This window comes from Papio anubis, chromosome 1, assembly GCF_008728515.1.
Source record: "Papio anubis isolate 15944 chromosome 1, Panubis1.0, whole genome shotgun sequence".
In the NCBI taxonomy this organism is placed as follows: domain Eukaryota; kingdom Metazoa; phylum Chordata; class Mammalia; order Primates; family Cercopithecidae; genus Papio; species Papio anubis.
The window spans coordinates 51,747,375-51,768,084 of NC_044976.1; the positions used below are offsets into that span (position 1 = coordinate 51,747,375).

At 52.0% G+C, this 20,710-nt stretch overlaps 1 protein-coding gene across 11 annotated transcripts in view; it reads right to left on the reverse strand.

Moving 5' to 3' along the window:
- Positions 1-20,710, reverse strand: part of LRP8 (LDL receptor related protein 8) — an 84,652-nt gene that overhangs the window by 22,534 nt on the left and 41,408 nt on the right. For 2 of the 11 annotated variants that reach the window (XM_003891910.4, XM_003891909.4), the window contains exons 4-9: positions 15,709-15,837; positions 11,833-12,219; positions 10,773-10,895; positions 6,378-6,497; positions 6,179-6,304; positions 1,633-1,807 (exon numbers count right to left, since the gene is read on the reverse strand). In XM_003891910.4, coding sequence (XP_003891959.1) covers positions 1,633-1,807; positions 6,179-6,304; positions 6,378-6,497; positions 10,773-10,895; positions 11,833-12,219; positions 15,709-15,837 — 1,060 coding nt within the window. Of the gene's footprint in view, positions 1-1,632; positions 1,808-6,178; positions 6,305-6,377; positions 6,567-7,753; positions 7,793-9,834; positions 9,956-10,772; positions 10,896-11,832; positions 12,220-15,708; positions 15,838-20,710 lie in introns of all 11 variants that reach the window. The other 9 variants (XM_009208829.3, XM_009208811.3, XM_009208842.3 and 6 more) reach the window with 7 other exon arrangements.

The window sequence follows — 20,710 nt, forward strand, 5'->3', positions numbered from 1 at the left end:
GAGACACTTAGGGGAGCTACTTATGTGGGTGTCAGACTGCAAGCAGGTATAGGCGGGAACCCCATCCTGATGGGCTTTGAGTAGCATGCCAAGGAATTAGGATTTATCCCCAGTGGTAACTGGACAGGCCAGAGGACATAGTCCAATAAGCATGTTAGTTCACTGTGGCATCTATGGAGTGGGTGGGTTGGAAGGAGAGGGAATGAAGCAGGGAAACTGATTAGGAGGACGTTACAGCATCCAAGTGGGAGATTAAGAGAGTCTGAAGAATGCCCGTGCCCGTGAGAATGGAGAGAAGGGCTAAGAATACAGTAGACACTCAGGAGGCAACATTAGCAGGACTTTCTTTCCCAAATGCTGTTTCCCCAAAGGTTTTCTTCTTCTTGCTCTCTCTCTGGGTGATTAGTTCCTTAGTGTCCATTGGCATCAATAACTAAGTCTCTAATCCCAACAGCTCTCTTACGATCCAGACTGCAAAGCCAACTAGCTCCCCTTGGGTGTCCTATGGACACCTTGAACTCAATATATCCAAAACTGTTCATCCCCATTCCCCTCCCCTCGGCCAACCAGATGATCCAACCCCTGAGCCCTGATCCTCCTCCACTGCTTCACACATCAGAGAACAGCACCACCATTCATGAAACCTCCCAAGCCAAAAACCTGGAACTCCCAAAATTCACTCTGAAGGAGTAAATTTCCTCCTTCAGCCCCATATCTAGTCTGTCACCAAATCCTGCCTCTTTCAGTTACAACTCTTGGACAGGCATTGTTCTAGTTATGTTTTTGGGTGTGTGTGAACTGAGTGTCTGTGTGTTGCGGGGAGGCAGGAATCTAGTTGTCAGTGAGTGGCACTTGCTATATTTGCTTCCATCCACTCATCCACCCATCTATCCATCATTCTTTCATCAGTGACTCAGTGTCTACCCAGCCCCTGGTCATTGGCACTCCTGCCAAGTGGATCTCAGGACAAAGAAAGGACATGACTGCCTAAAGGGGTCCCAGACATGCAGGGAGGCAGGCTGCTGGCAGCTGAGAAAGTCCTAGGAGAGAACCTCCTCCAGTGTGTGAAGAGCTTCGCCAAGTCAGGTCCACTGACTGTGGCGTCAAAGACACAGTGAAAAGCTGGCCTTGGGGTGATGCCATCCGGGAAGGCATGCCAGATCAGATGCCCAGGTGGGTTCAGAGGCCTCCTCTGTACTTTCTCATGATCATCACAAATGGATGTCACTGTGTTGTGACTGGGATCCTCTGGGCAGGGACCAGGTCTAAGTCCCCAGGGTCCAGTACGCAGGGATGTGAGCTGTTTGGAAAGTCCTCCCCAAAGCCAGGATTTCTTCCTTTCTGCCCTGGCCAAACAGTTCCTGTGTCTTGTGCTTCCATATTAGGCCTCCAGAGGTCAGACAAATCCCAAGTGTTTGGGGCTCAAAGCTGCTAACCCAAGGGAGCCCTCAGCCTACTCTAGCCCCAGTAAATTCCCAGAAGTTCCATATCCACTGTGATCCTGCATCTCTTCCCAAGCCCCAACTCTGTCCTGAGGAACTCTAGAGGCAGAGGCCACTACTCCCCTCCTCATCTGTCACTACCCCTCACCCCCATTCTTCAGGCCTTGCTGCAGAGGATGTGGCCGCTCACCTATAGATCTTACGGTAGGAGAGGTCACACCAGTAGATGCGATTGGTGGCAACTTCCACATCTAGTGCCACGACATTCTTGAGCATGGGGATGAGGCGTGAATAGTTCCGCTTCACCAGGTCGATCCTCCGCACCTCATGCCGGTTGGTGAAGATTAGGGATGGGCTCTTGCCAGCTGCCATGCAGGGAGGTTGAAAGAGAAAGAATCAGTGCAAAAGGCAGGGAGCCTGGAGACCAAGACTCTGCCACTGGCTTGCTGGGTGACACACCCATTTTCCTTAAAATAGTAGTGACAATTCCTACTTTACAGGTTGCAGGAGCAGATGAAATAATGAGTACAGAAATCTGAAGATGTAGAGCACCATGCATAGCAGGAGGATTTTTATTCTTTTTATTAGATACAAACTTCTCCAAAATATTTTATGGCTACCCATTTTCTCCTTAGATCTGCACTGAAAGCCTTCCACAGTGTGACCCCAAGTTCCCTGTGCAGCCTCATTACTTGCCCTTCCAACATAGCTTGATTCCAGCTACCAGATACCATTACCTAGCCATGGATGGGCTTCCTGCCTCAGGGCCTTTGCTCAGGTTGTCCCTTCCACCTACCATGTATTTCTTTCCAGCAACTACCACCTTCTCTGCTCGGGCCCTACTGCTGTGGTTCAAGAAGGAACTACCTGAGCAAGTAAGTGTCTTAGAATGATAACTAGGGGCTGGGCACAGTGGCTCACACCTGTAATCTCAGCACTTTGGGAGGCTGAGGCTGGCACATCGCTTGAGGCCAGGAGTTTGAGACTAGCCTGGGCAATATGGCAAAATCCCATCTCTAAAAAAAAAAAAAATTAGCTGGGCATGGTGGCACACACCTGTAGTCCCAGCTACTCAGGAGGCTGAAGTGGGAGAATCATTTGAGCCCAGGAGGTCAAGGCTGCAGTGAGCCATGATTGTGCCACGCACTCCAGCCTGGGTGAGAGAGACCCTGTCTCAAAGGAAAAAAAAAGATAACTCAGGATAGAAAGTGTTGGGGACATAGCAAGAGATGAGCTTCAGAGATTGGCAGGGGCCAGATCACAAAGGGTCCTGTGAGCTGGGTGAGTTTGTTCTCTAACCTGAGCCAATGGCAGAGATGGGACATATATGATATACAGCACAGATTATATATATGCAGTAGAGACAACACATAACTGCTCATATATACACAAAGCCTGTTTTTTTCTTAGATTTAGGGTTAGATTTTAAGATGATAAACAAGTGACCTAGACTTTCCTGGCTACTCCATATGGGAGGTCACTGTCCCACGGGCCTCTGAGGGCCTAGCACCAGCTCCCACAGGCTGTTTCTAGATGTATTGGGTCACTCTCAGGCACCAACACTGTCTGAGGGGCTGCTCCTAGTAACACCTGCCCCTCAAGCTCCTTGTGCCTCCTTCTCTTGTTTTCCAGCTGACACTTCTGCCAGCCACCAGTCCCTATCACTGTGCATCTTTGCCAAGCTAATGTGCTCCCTGGAGGATGGGACCAGCACAGAGTCATGTAGGGCCTGGGGCTGGTGTGTGACCTGTGTGTAGTGATGGAGACTAATTCAAAGCAGGGTGGGAGTGAGACAGAAGTGTGGTACAAATAGAGAGCATGGAGAATGGGCTGAAGGTGCAGGAAGGGGCAAGGATGAAAGCTGAGTTCCAGGCCAGCTCTGCCACTGACAAGCTGTGATTTCCCTCACACCAAAATGACAGCAATGACACTTCACCTCCCTGAAGGCAGGAGCCAGGTTAAAGGGGCATGTTGGAGTGATTTTAAATGATAGCTGTGACTGTGACAGGAACCCTGTGTGTTTATGATTTGAGATTTTATGTAATTGCACTTGAAATATTCATGTGTGTGGATTTTGTATATGAATGGGTAGTTGCGTGTTGTCTCCAGTGCATGTACATAATCTGTGTCATGTATTAAATGTGTTCTATATGGGGGCAAGAACAGGTTACATGTTATATGTGATATACTAATGTATGTGTTACATATTGTACAGTTTGGGTGGTTTACTTTTTGGGTTTATGGGCTACCTGTCAGTATTATGGCTGCTGTATTGTTATAATTTATATGTTGTATATTATATTTAACTTGCATATGAACTGCAGACTCATATATCCAACTGCCTTCTCAATATCTCTATTTGGACACCTAACCAGTTTTCTTAAACTTAACATGTCCAAAACAGCCTAAGATTACTCCAAACCTGCTTCCCTCACTGTCTTTCCCAAGCCTATATGTAGCAATCTTATTGTTTCAGTGGCTGTAACACTTTTTTTTCCAGATTCCACATTCAATTCATAAGCAAATCCTGTTGGCTGGCCTTTGCACTATATCTGCAGTCTGTCCACTTCTCATTATTCCCGTAGTAATAATGTGGGAATAAGGGTTCAGCCACCATCACCTCACTTCTGGATTATTGCAATGACCTCTTAAGTGGTTTCCCTGCCTCCTCCCTTGTCCTCTACAGTCTGTTCTCAACACTGCAGTCAGAAGGACCTTCTTAAAATGTCACGCCATGTCCCTTCCCTACTCTGAGCCCTCAATGGCTTCCCCCTAATTGGAGTGAAATCCAGAGTTGGCTCTTATGATGGTCTAGAAGGCCCTTTGGGCTGCCCCAAGCTACCTCTCTGGCTTCATCTCTTCCTAGTTTCCTTGCTGCAACTGTACCAGCTTCCTTGCTCTTCCTTGAACATATTAGGCATGCTCCTGCATTAGGGCTTTTGCAGTTTCTGTCTCTTCAGCCTGAAATGCTTGTTCCTACAGATAACTGCATGGTAGCTCACTCCCCTCACTCCCCACTTTTTTTTTTTTTTTTTTAGAAAAGGTCTCACTCTGTCACCCAGGCTGGAGTGCAGTGGCATCATAACTCACTGCAACCTCAAACTCCTGGGCTCAAGAGATCTTCCTGCCTCAGCCTCCTGAGTAGCTTGGGACTATAGGTGCATGGTACTATACCTGGCTAATGTTTAAATTTTTTTAAGATATGGGGTCTTGCTACATTGCCCAGTATTGAACTCCTGGCCTCAAGTGATCTTCCTGCCTAGGCCTCCCAAAGTGTTGGGATTACAAGCGTGAGCCACCACACCTGCCCCCCCTTCATCTTCTTTACTCAAATACCTTCTCAGTGAGGGCTTCCCTGACCATTCCATTTAAAACTAGAACCCCCTGCTCACCTGGACTTCCCTAGTCCCATTCTCTACTTTCTATTTCTCCTTAGCCCTTATCGCCATCTGCCATGCACTATATTTTATTTATTTACCTGATTTCTAGCCTGGCTCACCCATTAGAATATAAGTCCCTTGAGGGCAGACAGGGATTTGCATCCATTTTGTTTACTGCTGAATTCCCAGTGTCTACTACAATGTTAGCTGTTCACTATAAACAACTGAATACAATGAATTAATTCTGCTGGCTGAATTGATCAATGTGTAGGTCTGCCCAGGTCGTGCTCTTTGTATAGACTCCCTATGCTGTGTGTGTAGTCTCTGTGTGGTTCAATTTTGTGTCTATACATTCTGCTGTATGAGTGTCATCTCTGTGGGCTGTATTAGGTGGCTCTATACAGTGTCTGTGTGGGTGTTAGTGTGCAGTGCATTGTGTGTGTGATGTACATGTACACTTTTGAGCACTGTACGTGCAACTGTTAGAGTAGGCAGACAGCTGGACATGAGTAGAAGGGGGAGTCCCTGAGAAAAGGGAAGCCTAGAAAATCTCACACCTAGAGACCACCCAAAACATGCATGCTAGATATGAGCAGAGAGGAGGGGAAATACCTGTGCAGAAAGGAACGCCCTTTAAGATGCCCAGTAACTGCTCACTCTGCAGTTCACCCATCAGAATGTAGCTAGCCGTATTCTGAGGAGGAAGGGGAGGGCAAAGGGGAAATTCCTAAGAAATATGCAGGCCTAATAAGATTTGACTGCTATACAACCTTCCTGGGGTGATGGTAATGAGTGATGCCGCCATTAGGTAGTATTTGTGCCCAGAGCTGGGCATGCACACGAGCTAATAGTAAGGGAGGTCCCACAAGCCTGGGTGGAAACTAGGTGAGGAACAGGCAGGGACTGAAAGCAGGAATGGGAAAACTAGACAAAGAAAAAGGCAGAGATTTAGGACAGAGACAGGAACTTCAAGAAAAAGACCCAATGCAGAACTCTCAGGGCTGCCGCCGGTTCATTCTCTTTCAGCAGCCTGCCCCACTCTGCCTCACCTTTCAGAGTGCACTGTCCCTTTAAAGAAACACGGCTATTGCTGCTGTTCCCAGTTGGGTCAGCCCGCTCCTGTCTTGGACTGTACTCTTATCTCCTTAATAAACCTTTGGCTTATGTTACTAATTGTCTCTTGGCTGAATTCTTTCTCCCAAGCTAGACAAGGGACCGAAGATTCCTGTGCTTCTCAGTAACACAAACTGCCTTCTTGTGTGTGCGCACATGTACACATCCACTCCTCACATGTGGAAGCATGCCGCTTCCTATATCCCTTTCAGAGCTGCCCCTCTGCCCTTGGGGTGTCCGTACCAGCAGCCTTGCAGTTCTTGGTCAGCAGGTCCATCTCATAGCCAGGGTAGCACTCACACTTAAAATAGCCCTTGTAATTGACACAGATCTGGCTGCAGGCATCTGGGTCCTTGCATTCATCAATGTCTGTGGGGAGGAGCAGGGGTCAGAACTGGCAGGAGGATCTGCTTCTGCTTGGGGGTGTGGGAGAAGGTCTCACCGCCACAGGTCTTCTGGTCCAGGAGCTGGAAGCCTGCTGGGCACGTGCATTCAAAGCCAATCTTGAGGTCAGTGCAGATGTGTGAGCAGCCGCCATTGTTGTGTAGACACTCGTTTAGCCCTGGGGAGGGACATGGACTCCTGAAGGTCCAGGAGCCCAGGAGGAGTGGGGGCAGGGAAGGGGTGGGACCTAGAGCAGAAGCAGAGCCTCAGGCAGTGGGACTCCCACAGAGGCAGGAGGGCTCCACAACCTCACTGAGCCTCAGCCTCATCTACCAGGTGTTCTGGGCAGGAGGTGGCACAGAGAGGGCAGGTCCCTACTCAAGGCCAGACACAGAGACAGGGTAGAGTGGAACCAGAACTCAGGTCCCCAGCCTCCCAGCTGGGGCTCTGTCCACCACCAAGCTGGAGGCAGCTAGGCCTTCCCCAGTGGCCCAAGGTCTTTCCTTTCACAAACATGTTTCTTGCAGTGCCTCCTTCCTTGTGACCTCAGAGTTGAAGGGGCCTGTATGTGTCACATCCAACCCTCAGGATACCCTAAGAATCCCTTCCAAAATGCTCCGCTTAAATATCTCCAACCTCAGGGAGCCCACTTCCCTCCTGAGGCAGCCGGCTCCACTGTGGACCAGCACTGCCTGCTGAGGCTTCTGCTTCTGCTCCCAGCTCTGCTGTGTGGGGTTAGCCAGGGTGCACAGGCTCCCTCAGAGCCTCCTTAAAGCACTGATATCTGGTCTCCTGCCATCTGGGTGCCTTTCTCTGGACTCACTCCATCTGTTGATGTCCCTCTCTGGACAGGGCCCAGAGCTAGTTTGCCACCCAGAAGGAACCTGAACAACACAGGATGCCCCCTAATGTGCTTGTGGTTATTTAAGACTCCTGGGCCTTTTTTTTCACATGGAGCCATTGCTAAATCAATTCTCTCCTATCATGAACTAATATGATGGGATTTTTCAACTCCTCTCCTCTCAGCACATGTCCCTGTTCCTCCATCTTGTCATGGGCCTGGTCCCAGGATTACCACCTGCTCCAAGAGGTGAAGGGATGCCCGAGATCATCTGTTCTGGCTCCCCATCCTCCACTCCCTCACTACCTTCTGGCAGGGTCTTAGGGGAGGTCAGGGAGTCCAGGACCAATGCTCTCACAGCATCTCCTGAGCTTTAGAGTCACAGAAGGTTAATTCCACAAGCCAAGGGGAGGTGCCGCACCCCTCTGCCCCCCAGGCTCATGCACTGCCATTCCAGCCACGCCAAGCAGTGCTGAGCTAAGCCAGCCATGGCCATGCATGTAGCTGGTCTGAGCTGCCCACCCCAGGCCATGCACAGCTATGGGGTGCCCCCACTTCCAGCCTGAGCCATGCTTAGGGAATAACCCCTTTACCCCTGGGCCTCCTCCTGTTTCCCAGGAATGTTGGCGGAACTGAAAGAACAAGACCACAGCAACCCCATGACTGGGAGACCCATGGATGACTCAGCCAGACCCAGCCCTGGGAAGCCCCAGACCTTTGGAGGTGGGCTGAGCCATGGCAGCTCCCACCTCCAGGAACTTTTCAGTCGCTCGGAGCCCTCCCTGACCTCTCCTTTCCTGTGTTATTCCCTGAGCACCATCCATTCATCTGTCCTCCCACTCACCCACTGCCCCTATCATGCATCCACTCGCCTCCTTCCTCTCCTTTTGCAGGTAGCAGCAACCCAACAATTCTATTTACTGAGCACTTGATGAAGTGGCATGTGTAGGTGGGATGGCCCTGAAAGGGAAAAGGGGAAAGGAGAGAGCTCAAAGTGACTGGCTTCTGATGAAGGAAGGCACAGTGTCCTCCAGGGCTCAGGTAGGTGAGGGGAAGAGAAAGGAGAGCAGGTCTGCCCCTGTAGCCTTTACCCAAATGCCTGCAGGGAAGTCTCCAGTCCTTCTTCATTCTACCTAGCATGGGTGTGATTCCGCTAGGGAGCCAGGAGAGGAGGGGGATGAGGTAGAGTGGTGCAGAGAGGCCAGAGTAGTATTTGCAGCTTCCTTCCATGGAAGGAAGAAGTGGTGTCACTGCACACACCTACATGCACACACCTGCATGCGCACAACTACATGCACACATACCAGCTTATGTGCAGAGCACAGACAGTCCCATGGACTCCATAAATACATTCACACATACTTGGGGTCACACACATAGATGCATGAATGCAGTTCCCCTGCTTTACTCAGAGAAGAAGACATGGATACAGACACCGGCCTCTCACCAACACAGAGACAGAGGCCACACGCAGACACAAGCTCGTGTGTACATACTCCTCTTTGGTGTGTCATGCAAATGACGGGAGAGAAGAGAGGGTTTAGTAGGATAGTAGTCCCTGGCTACTCCAAGTCTGGGTGTTGGGGGAGCTAGGCTTAGTAGCTCTGGCTTCCCTGTCTCTTTTTCCACAAGTGCCTTCTTCTGGGACTTCTCTTGGCAGGGCCTGGAGGCAGAGGGAGTGTCTGCCTCCTGCCAGCTCAGGTAGAAGCTGAGTCACTTTCATTCAGCTACTCTTCCTTTCACAATCAGTTTTTTAATCTTCAAAAGGGGGAGGAAATATGCTTTTCCTGGGAAGCTCCAGAGGATGAACCTCCTCTAAGCGCCCAGGAGGGAGGTGCTGAGGAAACAGTCTGCCAGGAGGCAGGAGAGGGAGGGACTGACCTAGGCTCTGTCCTCCCAGGGCTTCTCTGTCAAATCTCCCTCAAGCCCTGACCTGGGAACAGTAAAAAAAAAAAAAAAGACTCATGAACCTTCCTGGAGTCCACACTGGGTTTCCAGCATGTTCTCTGGGATGCTCACCCTACCTAGAGCCTGGAGCCTCTGTTCTTTCTAGCCTGAAACCCACCCTGACAGCTGTAGCCGACATCAGGGCAGCCGCTTCCATCCAGGTCTCGCTTTAGTCTGGCCTACAAGTCTGGTCTCTCCATCAGGTCCGAACTCCTCAGGGCTTAGGATGATGCCAGCTCCTGCTGCAAGGCCTGCCCTACTCCCACGCAGGTATGGCCTGAGCAGTGGCCCTGGGATGTGCTTCAACTGGCTGCCTGCCTGCTGTGCCCACCTCTTCCTCTGCTGGGTCTTCTGCAAGGGGCTAGAAGACCTCAGAGCCCAGGGCCCTGGCTAGGTCAGCAGGGCAGGAACACCGAGGATGAGAGAAAGTTCCAGAAGGTCTCAGAGGTCTGAACGGGGAAGGAATGAGGAGAGGCCAAGTTTGTGAGAGAAAACATAATTTTTTAGTACCTGGGATGGACAAGCTCTTAGCACTTTGTAGAGATGTAGACCAGAGGCCTGGGGGTGAAAAGCCCCATGTGAAGCCATAGGACAGCACATGAGTCCAAAGAGAGGGTCAGAGCAGAAATTGTCAGGGCAGGGGGCACTGGAGGGCCTCGAGCCCAGATACCAGGAGAGGGATGGCAGGAGACTGAGTCCAGCCAGTGGGCGTAGACAGGCACTGCACCACACTTTCAGAAGCTCATCTGACCAATCCCGGCAGTCCCTCTGCACATCACACACTTTCCTGCCGTCCACGCGCTCGCCACTCTTACACTGAAATCTGCGGGGACCCTCACAAGGTGACTCTGTTGGGCTGGACAAGAGAGTGGACAGTGCCTGTGAGACCTTGGACAAGAAGGGCTGGGCTGGGCTGGGGCCCACAGGAGGCAAGTAGAGCTCCAGTTCTAACCCCTCACAGGTCTCTGGAGGGTGGCCCAGGATAGACAGGTAAATCCAGGACCTGAGGAAGCTCTGCTCACAGGACAGGATCCCAGGGATGATTAGGAGGTTAAGCCTCATGTAGCTGGGCAGGGCTGTGGGGATCTGCATCTCATCTTGCAGAACTCAGGTCTTGGGAGGGACCAGGCAACAGCTCTAGAGAGACCTTAGAGGCTGGACTGACTATCTCCTGGGGGGACCTTTGCCCCATGGACCCCAGAGAGGGGAAGTTGCCACACTGCCCAACCTGTTATCCATTCCCCCAGAAGACTAGTGAAGGAGGGTCCCTGCTCCTGCAGAGGGCAGGTGGGGGCCAGAAGAACCATCTGAGAATTAAAGGGGGTTCCTGGGGAGCAAGACTCAGCCTCTGCTCAGCCTCGGAACTAGTGAGGGAAGCCACTCAGCAGCTGGGACCTGGACAAGTGGTGGGGGCTGGACTTCCCAAATGCCCTGTCATGTAGCCCTAGGCGTCTTTCAGCTTTGACAAAGTCCTTACAAATCCAATTCTGGTGCCACCAGGACCCCATGGGAAGGGAGCCAGGTGATCTAGGGGCAAGTGGTGCTTTGGGGGAAAATGCTTCTTGGAGACCAAGGGAAAACTCCTCCCAACTCTGCTCTCTGGAGAGTCACCAGAGCCCAGGGCATCCTCACAGAAGATGTGTTCTGTGCCCTGATCACACGCACCTTGTAGGCAGCCAGCTTCATCACTCCCATCCGGACAGTCCTGCTCCTGGTTGCAGCGCTTGATTGCAAGGACACATGTCCCATCCCCACACTGGAACTCGTTCCCATGGCAGGTGCCCAGTGCTGCCAGGAGAGGGCAAGGGGAGAGGATCAGAGTCAGTGTGGTGCTAAGACAGTTTCCCCACCACCCCCATCCCCATGCCATAGCCACCCCTGGCAAAAACCGAACCAGTGGCTGAACTTAGGAGTCCTCAAAGGACACCTGGCCAAGGCACCTCAGTGTACAGATGGGGAGACTGAAGCTCAGAGAGGGGGAAGGCCTTGCCCAGGGTCATACAGCACTCTGGCTGGCAGATTCAGGACTAAACCCAGGTCTCTTGTTTCCCTGTCCCTGCCTCTCTCCAGGGCCACTCCTCAGAACAGACACACGGACTTCATTTGAGTCTTGGTGCTCATTACTTAATGACTTCATCCATTTGGCAAACCTTCCTGTGCCAGGTGCTGTGCTGGGAGGGGTGGAAGTGGGGGTGGGAGCCCAGAGACTCCTGAGAGCCTCCTCATCCTCTAGGAGCTCAGGGTGCAGAGCGGGGCTGAGGAATGCTCAGATGGGGACATAAGTGTGAGATGAGCTGTAAGAGAAGGCTGCTGGAGACCTGCCCGGCAGAGGGACCCAGCCCAGCTGGGAAGGTCAGATGAGTCTAGGCCAGGCCTTGAGGAATGAGCAGGCCTAGTGGGTAAAGAGATGGGAGGAGCGCCTGAGCCTGCCAGGTTTCTGGGTAGAGGGGTTGCGGGATGGGGGTGGGAAGTACAAGTGGGAGGGCTCACAGCAGGGACACAGGTACCAGTGGAGGCTTCTGGAGTTAAACCTGAGCTCCGCAGCCAGGCAGTTGCATGAACTCAAACAAGTCACTTCACTTCTCCCAGCCTCGGTCTCCTCTGTAGTAAACCCAGGTAATGTATTCAGGTAAGGCAATGAAAGGAAGCCTGCACCTGGCGAATCGGGATCGGGTAGCCGATCCGCAATCCCTGGGCGGGGCTGGGCGGTATGGAGGGGGCTTACGGCAGTCGGCCTCGTCGGATTTGTCTTTGCAGTCGCGGTCGCCGTCGCAGCGCCAGCCCAGGTGCACGCACTCGCCGCTGCGGCAGGCGAACTGGGCGGCGGTGGCGCAGGCGGCGGGCGCGGACGTGGCCCCGGGGCCCGGGCGGCCGCAGAGCTCGGCTGCCTCGTCCGAGCGGTCCTCGCAGTCAAACTGGCGGTCGCAGACCCAGCGCTCCGGGATGCAGGCGCCACCGCCATCGCGGCCGCAGCGGAACTCGCGGGGCCCGCAGGCCGGGTCTGCACAGCCGCGCTCATCGCTGCCGTCACCGCAGTCGTCGTCGCCGTCGCACACGAACACGGCGGCCAGGCACGAGCGGTTGCCGCACTGGAACTCGTGCGGGGCGCACACTGCGCGGGACAGAGAGCAGGTCGGCCCGCCGACCCCCTCCCCGGCTGACCTGGGGCCCCGCTGGTCCGGCTACAGGGGTTCCGACCCTCACCCGGGGGCCAGATCAAGTCCCTTTTGGGGGCTGAATGGTGGACGTACAGTTAGGCACGGCGAAGGCGGGCTTCCAACACGGACATGCTGGGTGACAGGCAACACACCTGCCCTTCGTGAGCCCCCCAGGCCTCACTGGGTAAATGAGCATGAGCATGGTGGAACAAGGAGGGGCATTCTGAAACCTTACAGCACTGCCTGTCTTGAAGGACCTTGTGATGGGCCCAGGACATGATCTGTTAAATGACACTGACCCTTCCCAGGGACCAGGGTCTGGGGTTGGCTCTTCATAGCATAGCGACGCATAGCATAACCTGCACTGTTCCACCTGAGTCCCTTGGCCTGGTATCCAAGGCGTCTCTTGGGTCAGTACTGTGGCTCCATCACCTCACTCCTGAATGTTCACAGCTCCGGCCATGCTAGACCGTTTGCTGGGCCCAGTGCATAGGCTCCCACCTCCAAGTCTTTGCTCAAGTTGCTCCATCTACTGGGAACCTACTTCTTGCCCACCACTGTCTCCACATTTTGCAATGATGAGTTCTCATCTTCCAAGGGCCCAAATTCCACCTCTTCCGTGACACCCTGGTGTTTCCCTGCTTGGGAAATCTCTGCCTCTGCCCTTGTTTCTGAGCCCCTCAGTCGCGCAGGTGTCTGAGTTTCATGTCCTTTTCCATCTGCCCCATGAATCCACACTGCCTAGGGGCGTCCCTCCTTTGTCCTGAGGGCCTGGTACAGAGCTCCCTGCAGTGAGTGGGTGTGGAGTGGATGGAACTGGTCTGGCCCAGGTATGAGGTGTAATTATGGGATGTGCAGTAAATAAGCGTCACAGCTCTGCCTGGGGCTCTGGGCTTCTCTCTGATAAGCTAGTCTGAGCTCAGCGGCCGGGATGAACTTAGAGACCAGCCAGCCCTATTGCCAGATGGGGAAACTGAGGCCCAGAGAGAGGAGCAGCTTGCCCAGGGTCACATAGTCCATGACAACAAGAGAACCAGAACTCAGGTTTGGGGCTTTTCTTTCCTACTCTGTCTCCTCCTTTTGGCTTTTCTGGTTTTCTCCTCCCTTCCTGGAGTTTTTCCAGCAGTTTTTCAGGGCAGTGACCTCCTCACTTCCCTCCCTCCTGTGTGTCCACACACAGGCCAAGACCTGGCCCTGGGGGGCCCTGGTGAGGCATGGCTGTGGCCAAAGGTGATGTGGTGGTGGCAGCACCAGATCTTTCCACGTGGGGGCGCCCAGAGTCTGTGTTTTCATTTTCTGATGGAAAAATGTGAATTTTCATTGTTATTGAAGATAAAGAGTGATGTCTTCAGTTTCACCAGGTAGGTAGCTCGTGTCATGCGTTTCTGACAGCTCTACCAAGTGTCTGACAGTTGCGTTTTTTTTCCCCTCCGAGACTTCTGAGACACTGCGGCATTAGCGGAAAAAGCACATGCTGCCAGTGCCACTGCCCCTCAAGATTACACTGACACCTAGATGAGCTCCCTTCCTGCCTGTCCCCACCCAGCTTGTGCATGTGCAGGGAGGGCGGACTCACTGCTTTCTGGGAGTTCCAATGGGAAGTGCTTTTTTTTTTTTTTAATTTTCTTTTTTGAGACGGAGTCTCGCTCTGTCACCTAGGCTGGAGTGCAGTGGTACGCTCTCAGCTCACTGCAACCCTGCCTCCTGGGTTCAAGTGATTCTCCTGCCTCAGCCTCCCGAGTAGCTGTTACTACAGGCACGTGCCACCATGCTCAGCTAAATTTTTTTTCTGTATTTTTAGTAGAGGTGGAGTTTCACCCTGTTAGCCAGGATAGTCTCAATCTCCTGACCTCATGATCCACCTGCCTTGGCCTCCCAAAGTGCTGGGATTACAGGCATGAGCCACCACGCCCAGCCCTATTTTTAAATTTTACTTGAAGATTTTGATGGCAAGGAAGTGTTCCTTCATACTGAGTTTTCTCTGAGGTTTTGGAGCCAACAGTAACTTTAAGATCCATATTCTCAGGCCTACATAGCCCCAGAGACCCTACTCCTAGCATTCACAAATGGAAGAAGCTCAGAGAGATGAGGGGTGGGAGGACTCTTTCTCCTCTGCCTAGGAGAGTGGGAGCTGTAGCACAGAAGCCCAGTAAGACCTGACACCCCTGTCTCCCATAATTAATGGGGAATGTTCCTATTCCAACATGCCTTAGTTGGAGAAGCTCCCATCCCTTGCAGTAGCGGCCTTCATATTGGAGGAATCATCTGATTATGGGGGTTGGTAAAGAAGAAAGAGGATTCTCATTGGCCAGTGAGTCCCAGCAAAATTATCACAGCTGAGGAAGTGAGCCAGTGCCATCACTGGGACTTTGAAACTACTGTTCCCAGCCAGGATCTCCCTCCATACCCAGATGCTTCCTGCTTCAGACACATCAAATTCCAGACTTAGAATCTTAAAGTGCGACTACTCAGACACCTCTGGAGGAGATGGCATTTTCCCTGGGCCAGGAAAGATGGATAGGATGCAAATATAGAGGCTGGCAGAGGGGAGTAGGCAGCAGTGACGGGCAAGTGCCTGGCAAGCCCTCCAGGGTGACCGCCCATATCTCAGCCCAGCTGCACAGCCCAGTAGCAACAGCCAGTCTGTCTCCCCCATTAATCATGTGTTCCCAGAGGGACGACTGTGTAGGATTCACCTCACTGTCCCTTTCAGAGCCTGGCTTCAGGCCTGGCACACAGTAGGTGCCCCTCGAATTGAAAAAGTAAGGCCTGGCCATGCTCCTCACTGGCCCAGGCCCTGCTGGCCTGCTCCCTGGGAAGGAGATAATCCTGTGTTTGAAGCTCAGTGATGTGGAACTGTCCCAATGGCCACTTCCATCTGTCCCTGCCGAGGCTGCTGAGAATATCTTCTCTGCCCTGTGACGTTTGTGCTCAAATCTGATATTTCAGCAACAGTCGTCCTTGACACCTCAGGAATCCGTCCCCCTCCCCCCAGCACTGCTGGCACTCTGGCTCAGGCCACCACCATTTCTCCATACAGTACCCTCCCTGGTCCCCCTGCCCTTGCTCGAAGATTGGCAGACTTGTGGGATGGATGAGCAGATGTCAGACATGGTAAAAAAGCTCATGGGCTTTGCTGTCCAGTCCTGAATCTGAATCTTGGTTTCATCACTCAGCCCTGGGTACTTTTCCTCCCTTGTCTGAGCCTCAGTTTCCTCACCTATAAAATGGGGATGATAATGGCTGCTCATGAGGTGCTTGTGAAGATGAAAGAAGACAATGTCTCCATAGTGTCTAGCCATTACTAATGTCCTGATCATTATCCTTTCCTGTCCACCTACCAAGCCCCACGGGGAACTGGGCCCCTCCCCAGAAGTGGCTGTCACTCCCTGAGGCTGCCTGACCATGCTTGGCAGACCCTGGGGATCTGACCCCAGACTCACAGGTAACACAGCCGGCCTCATCCGCTCCACCCTCGCAGTCCTTCTCCCCGTCGCAGCGCCATGAGGCAGGTACACACTTGTGGCTGGTGGGTCCACAGCTCAGCTTCTCTGCAGGACACACCTGCTTGGCTGTGGAGACAGATGTCCATGCATAGCTTAGCCAAGGGGGACACAGGGCATGGTGCCAACCAGTCCTACCACCCTGTTCCAGCCACCTGGTCCAAGGCCCTAGGAGTCCATCAGGGCTCTCCTGGCCCATGTCTCAGTTTCATCAGCTGAGAAGAAGCCTCTGTCTGTCCCAGGAGTTTCCAAATCCTAAATCTGACCCCACCACTTCTCTACAGAACATCTTTCATGGCCCCCTGGTCCCTGGCCCTCAAGTTCCTCTTTAATCCATTGACTCCTGCCTGCCTCTCCTGGCCACACCTCCCATCCCTCCAAATCTCCACTTTAAGTTCCGGCAACATGGAGCCACCATGCCCTGCACTCGTCTCTGTCATTTCCCAGCTGTGTGCTCTTAGGTGAGATATGTCCCAGCTGGGCCTCAGTTTGCCTTCCAGATCAGTGACTCCATGATTGGAACCTGTAAATTTAGAGGGTTCACCAAGGCCCCAACGGCTCCAATCGGCCCGCCTCTAAGCCCCCTCCCCGAGTGATGGTGCTGAGCCTGCTGCTGAGAACAGCTGCTGCATAGCAGGGCCCAGCGGGACTGCATAGCTATAATTACTGCAGCCGCAATCAGAGGCTGACTCAATCAGGGGCCTGAAGCCCCAGGGTTGAATCTCAATTTGGAAGAAAGAATGAGAACCCTATTCAAGGCTGGGGACGGCTCTTATCATGAGTTTCTGCCGGACCCACGTGACAGGCTCAGCCAAGGCAGATGCATCTCAGACCTCCGTGGTTGGCTCCCTACAGCCTTCCAGAGTGTGCAGGAGCCCCGATTTCTGTGGTCTCTAGGATGTGCCAGGCATGGTGCTAGATGCTTCCATTTAATTTTCACAATAAGCCAGCAGGGTGAGAGGATTATGTGCTGGCCTCCAGCATGGAGGTGGAGAACATGGGCTCTGGAATCTGGCTGCCTGGGTTCAAATCCTAGTTCACTCACTCACTGACTATGTGACCTTGGCCAACAATCCTCATCTCTGTGCCAATAAAGTGGGGATAATACTATCCCTCATAGGATTGTTATGATGACTAAGTTAATGTCTGTAAAGCAAGCACCTAGAAGAATACCCAGCCCAGTGCTTACTAAATGTTACCTATTATGATTATCCACACATAACAGATGACTCTGAATTTTGCTTATTCATGGAGTATTTGAGCACTGCTGTGTGACAAACATGGTGGTAAGCACTAAGTTCTGGTCACAGAGCTGGTAAAGAACAGCGTTAGGATTGACTGAAAGTCAGCTGTGTCTGATGCCGGAGACCTGGCACAATCCATTTCCCCCCGGAGGCAGTGGGCTACTCATGCCTCACCCTCCATTTTGCTCTCTGATCTCAGACCAGTTTCTCCTCTTCCTATTTCTATAGCTGGGATGAGAGATCACAAGGGATATAGAAAAGGGCACAGATGAGTTGAGGAGGGGGGCAGGTATCTGTGTCAAGGTCCCCAGACACCACTACTGCCATGGGAGAAGAGTACCTTAGGCCTCTGAAAGTGAGGTCCCCAAGGTTATCCCTAGGAATGTTTTCATGAGTACAGGGCAATTCCTTGGGAAGGCAGGATTCCTGGGATTCGTTTTCACAGAAACTTCCCTTGCTCGAGGATTGGCAAACTTGTGGGATGGATGAGCAAAGAACTGTCAGGTTGAGCTCTGGAAAGTACTGACACTCAAAGGCCTCTTATAAAGGCCACCTTGGGGCTGCAGTGCAGGGTGCTGAAGGGAAACTGGGAGTTGGGAGATGGGGTCCTTCCAGGGTACCTCTATCACCAACACTGCAGGACCCCAGGTAAGCACCTCCCCTCTGGGCCCCACTGGAACACAGGAAGCTGAAGCTGACCAGTGCTTCGCTGGGGGTCCTCTCAGCAAAGGATGGGGGGTGAGGGAGCTACTGAAAGTGCAGGTTCCTGGCCTCAGCTCATACCGGCTGAATCTACACTTCTAGGGCAGAGCCTAGGGATCTGCATTTTCGTAACTCCCCACCAAAACCCAGGTGATTCCCATGCACCTCCATTTGGGAACCCCTGGGTTGCAAGCATAAAAGACACGGGATGTTTCATCTCTTTTCAATTCACTACCATAAAAGCGATACAGATGTTCCATATACTTGCAAGCCCCTAAGACAGCAATGGGAAGGAAGGTCAAAGCAACTACTTATCCCTAAGCCAGGCCTCAGGAAACAGAACCTCTCAAGGAAGTAGGAGGGGACTCCCAGTTTTTGAACACCTACATTGTGTCAGGCTACGGTGTGTCAGGCTACGTTGTGTCAGGCTGCTCTGTGATGAGAATTTTATATGTTTTCATTTCATTCCATCATGGTCTGATCGTCAGTATCCCCTGAAAATCCATGTTGGAACTTAATCCTCAATGTGATAGCATTAAGAGGTGAGGCCTTTAGGAGGTGATTAAGCCATAATGGTACAGCTCTCATTAATGAGATTAGTACCCTTAGAAAAGAGGCCAGGGGGAGCCTCCTTGCCCCTTCCACCATGTGAGGATGAAGCAAGGAGGTGCCGTCTATGAGGAATGGGCCCTCACCAGACACTGAAACTGCCGGTGCCTTGATCTTGGTCTTCCAAGCCTCCAGAACTGTGAGCAATAAATGTCTGTTGTAAGGTAAGCAGGCCCTGTGGGCTGCCAGTGCAAATTCCAGGGGTGCCATTTACAAAGGTCGCCACATAAGTGGCATACCCAGAGTACAGCAGGGCAGCAGTCCTGCATGTAAGCACTCCATTTTATAGATGAGGAAACTGAGGCTCAGCGAGACCAAGTAACTGGCCCAAAGGTGCACAGCAGGCGAGAGACCCAGCCTGGGTTCCTATGACTAGAGCCTTGCCTGTCCATCAAACCCTACATGCTCCAAAACTATCCCCAAACTCTCCTCCCAAAAGCCCAGGTGACTGAAAGGGCCCTTGGCTGTATGCTTCACCTCCAGGGGCCTGGGTTCTAGAGACCCCAGTGCAGCAAGCAGCTGCTTGAACTTTTAATGAATATTTATATAGTTAATTGCATAACCTTTCAGCAAGGACAATGATTAAACAATCTGTCTGCTTCCTTTCTTTATAATTAATAAGACATTTGCTGTGTCCCTAAATAGACAGCTCTAATTATAGGCTCTCGAGGATTCAGCAGTGCCTGATAACAGCCCTCCACCCTCAAAGAGCCAAGGCTCTTGGAATGCAGGACTTGAGAGACCTCAGAGGTCACATTGATGAACACCCTTGGAGTGGCAGGAGACCAAGGCCCAGAGAGGGGAAGGGACCTGCCTAGGGTCACACAGCTACTGGCAGTTGGGTATTCCAATTCCTGTCTCTCCTGGAACCTCACTGTCTCTCCTGTGTTGTAGCTTTCCCCCAAAGGTAGGACTGGAGCCTGGCTCGCAGGGTCCTATGTCAGGCCTCTCCACTCCACAGTCCTGGGAAGTTGGTCTGGGTAATTATTGACACATGGTATCACCCTATGAGTGGATATTATTACCTCTATTTTATGAATGAAGAAAGTAAAGCCCAGAGAGAGTAAGTTGTTTGTTCAAAGTCTAGTGGTGAGAGGCAGATCTGGACTTCCATCCCAGGTCCAAACACACTGCTTAACTTACTGCACCTAATGACTGCACAAGAGAAAAGCAGATCCTGTTGGTCTCCCTGGCACCTCTGGCCTGGAGAGAGGTCACTAGAGGAAGGGGGCTCACTGAGCCTTTGGGCAGGTTCTGCACGATGGCCATCTGATGTCCACTCTCAGGACAACTGAAGCCCAAGGGCTCCCAGCAGCATGATGTAGGAGAAACAGCGTGAGTTTTAGAGACACACAGACCTGGGCCCAAATTTCATTTACTAATACTAAGATCCTTAGGCAACTTACTGAACCTCTCTGCACTCTGGCTCCCCTCATCTGAAAATGGGGTTGAATAATCTCCTAGGGTTAGTGGATGGCTTAAATGAGGAAACATGGAAATCCCTACACTCAGAGCCTAGAACAAACTAGGAGCTCAGAAAACACTTGCCCTTGTTTAATTTCATGAAGTGCAAATGCCAGTGGCTGGGGAGGGGCCTGGTGTCACCACTGGGGAATGCACATTATGAGTCCACATGGTCCACCACGATGCAGACCCCATCCCAGGATAGCCACTCCCTCTGTGACAGATGCCCCCTGAGGGGACCATATGCCTTTGGCCTGCTCTCCAAGTACCCTAGGTTCTGAGAGGCAGGAATGAAGAATCCCACTGTCTCCCAGACAACAGGAACCCTCCAAAGCTGGCAAGGGGGCTTTTCATGAAACTCTGTATCCTGTAGTGACTCAAGGCATTTAAAGGCATTTAAATTCCCAGAGAATCCTGCCCCAGAAATTCAAATCCATTGGTACTTTCTCCAATTCATAAATTCACAAATTAACAAAAAGGGAAATGTCTGTTAAATTAAAGAATGAAAGTACTTGGCGGCTGCTCATTGAGGGAGCACATCTATAGTGTCAACCCACGTGAGTTTTAGGGGCAGATAACCTCCAAATGGGGACTGCCAGCTCTAAGGGACCAGAGGCTCGGGTGGTGAGAACTGCTAGTGTCACTCAGTACAGCTCCTGCCACAGGAAGCACAGCATGGGGCCACCCAAGGTGCAGGACAAGGAGTTACACCAAGTTCCTTCGGTTGAGGCCAGGCAAAATGCTGCTAGCTGGGTCAGTCTCTAACTTACTGAGTGAGCTCAGAAAATCTCTGGGCCTCCATATTCTGATCTGTAATAGGAAGATAATCCTGGTTAATCAGAGAGGCCCCCCTTCCAGGTGGAAAGGTTCTAAGATGCATGAAAAAGCCTCCATATTCAAATAAATAGCATCCAGAACTATAA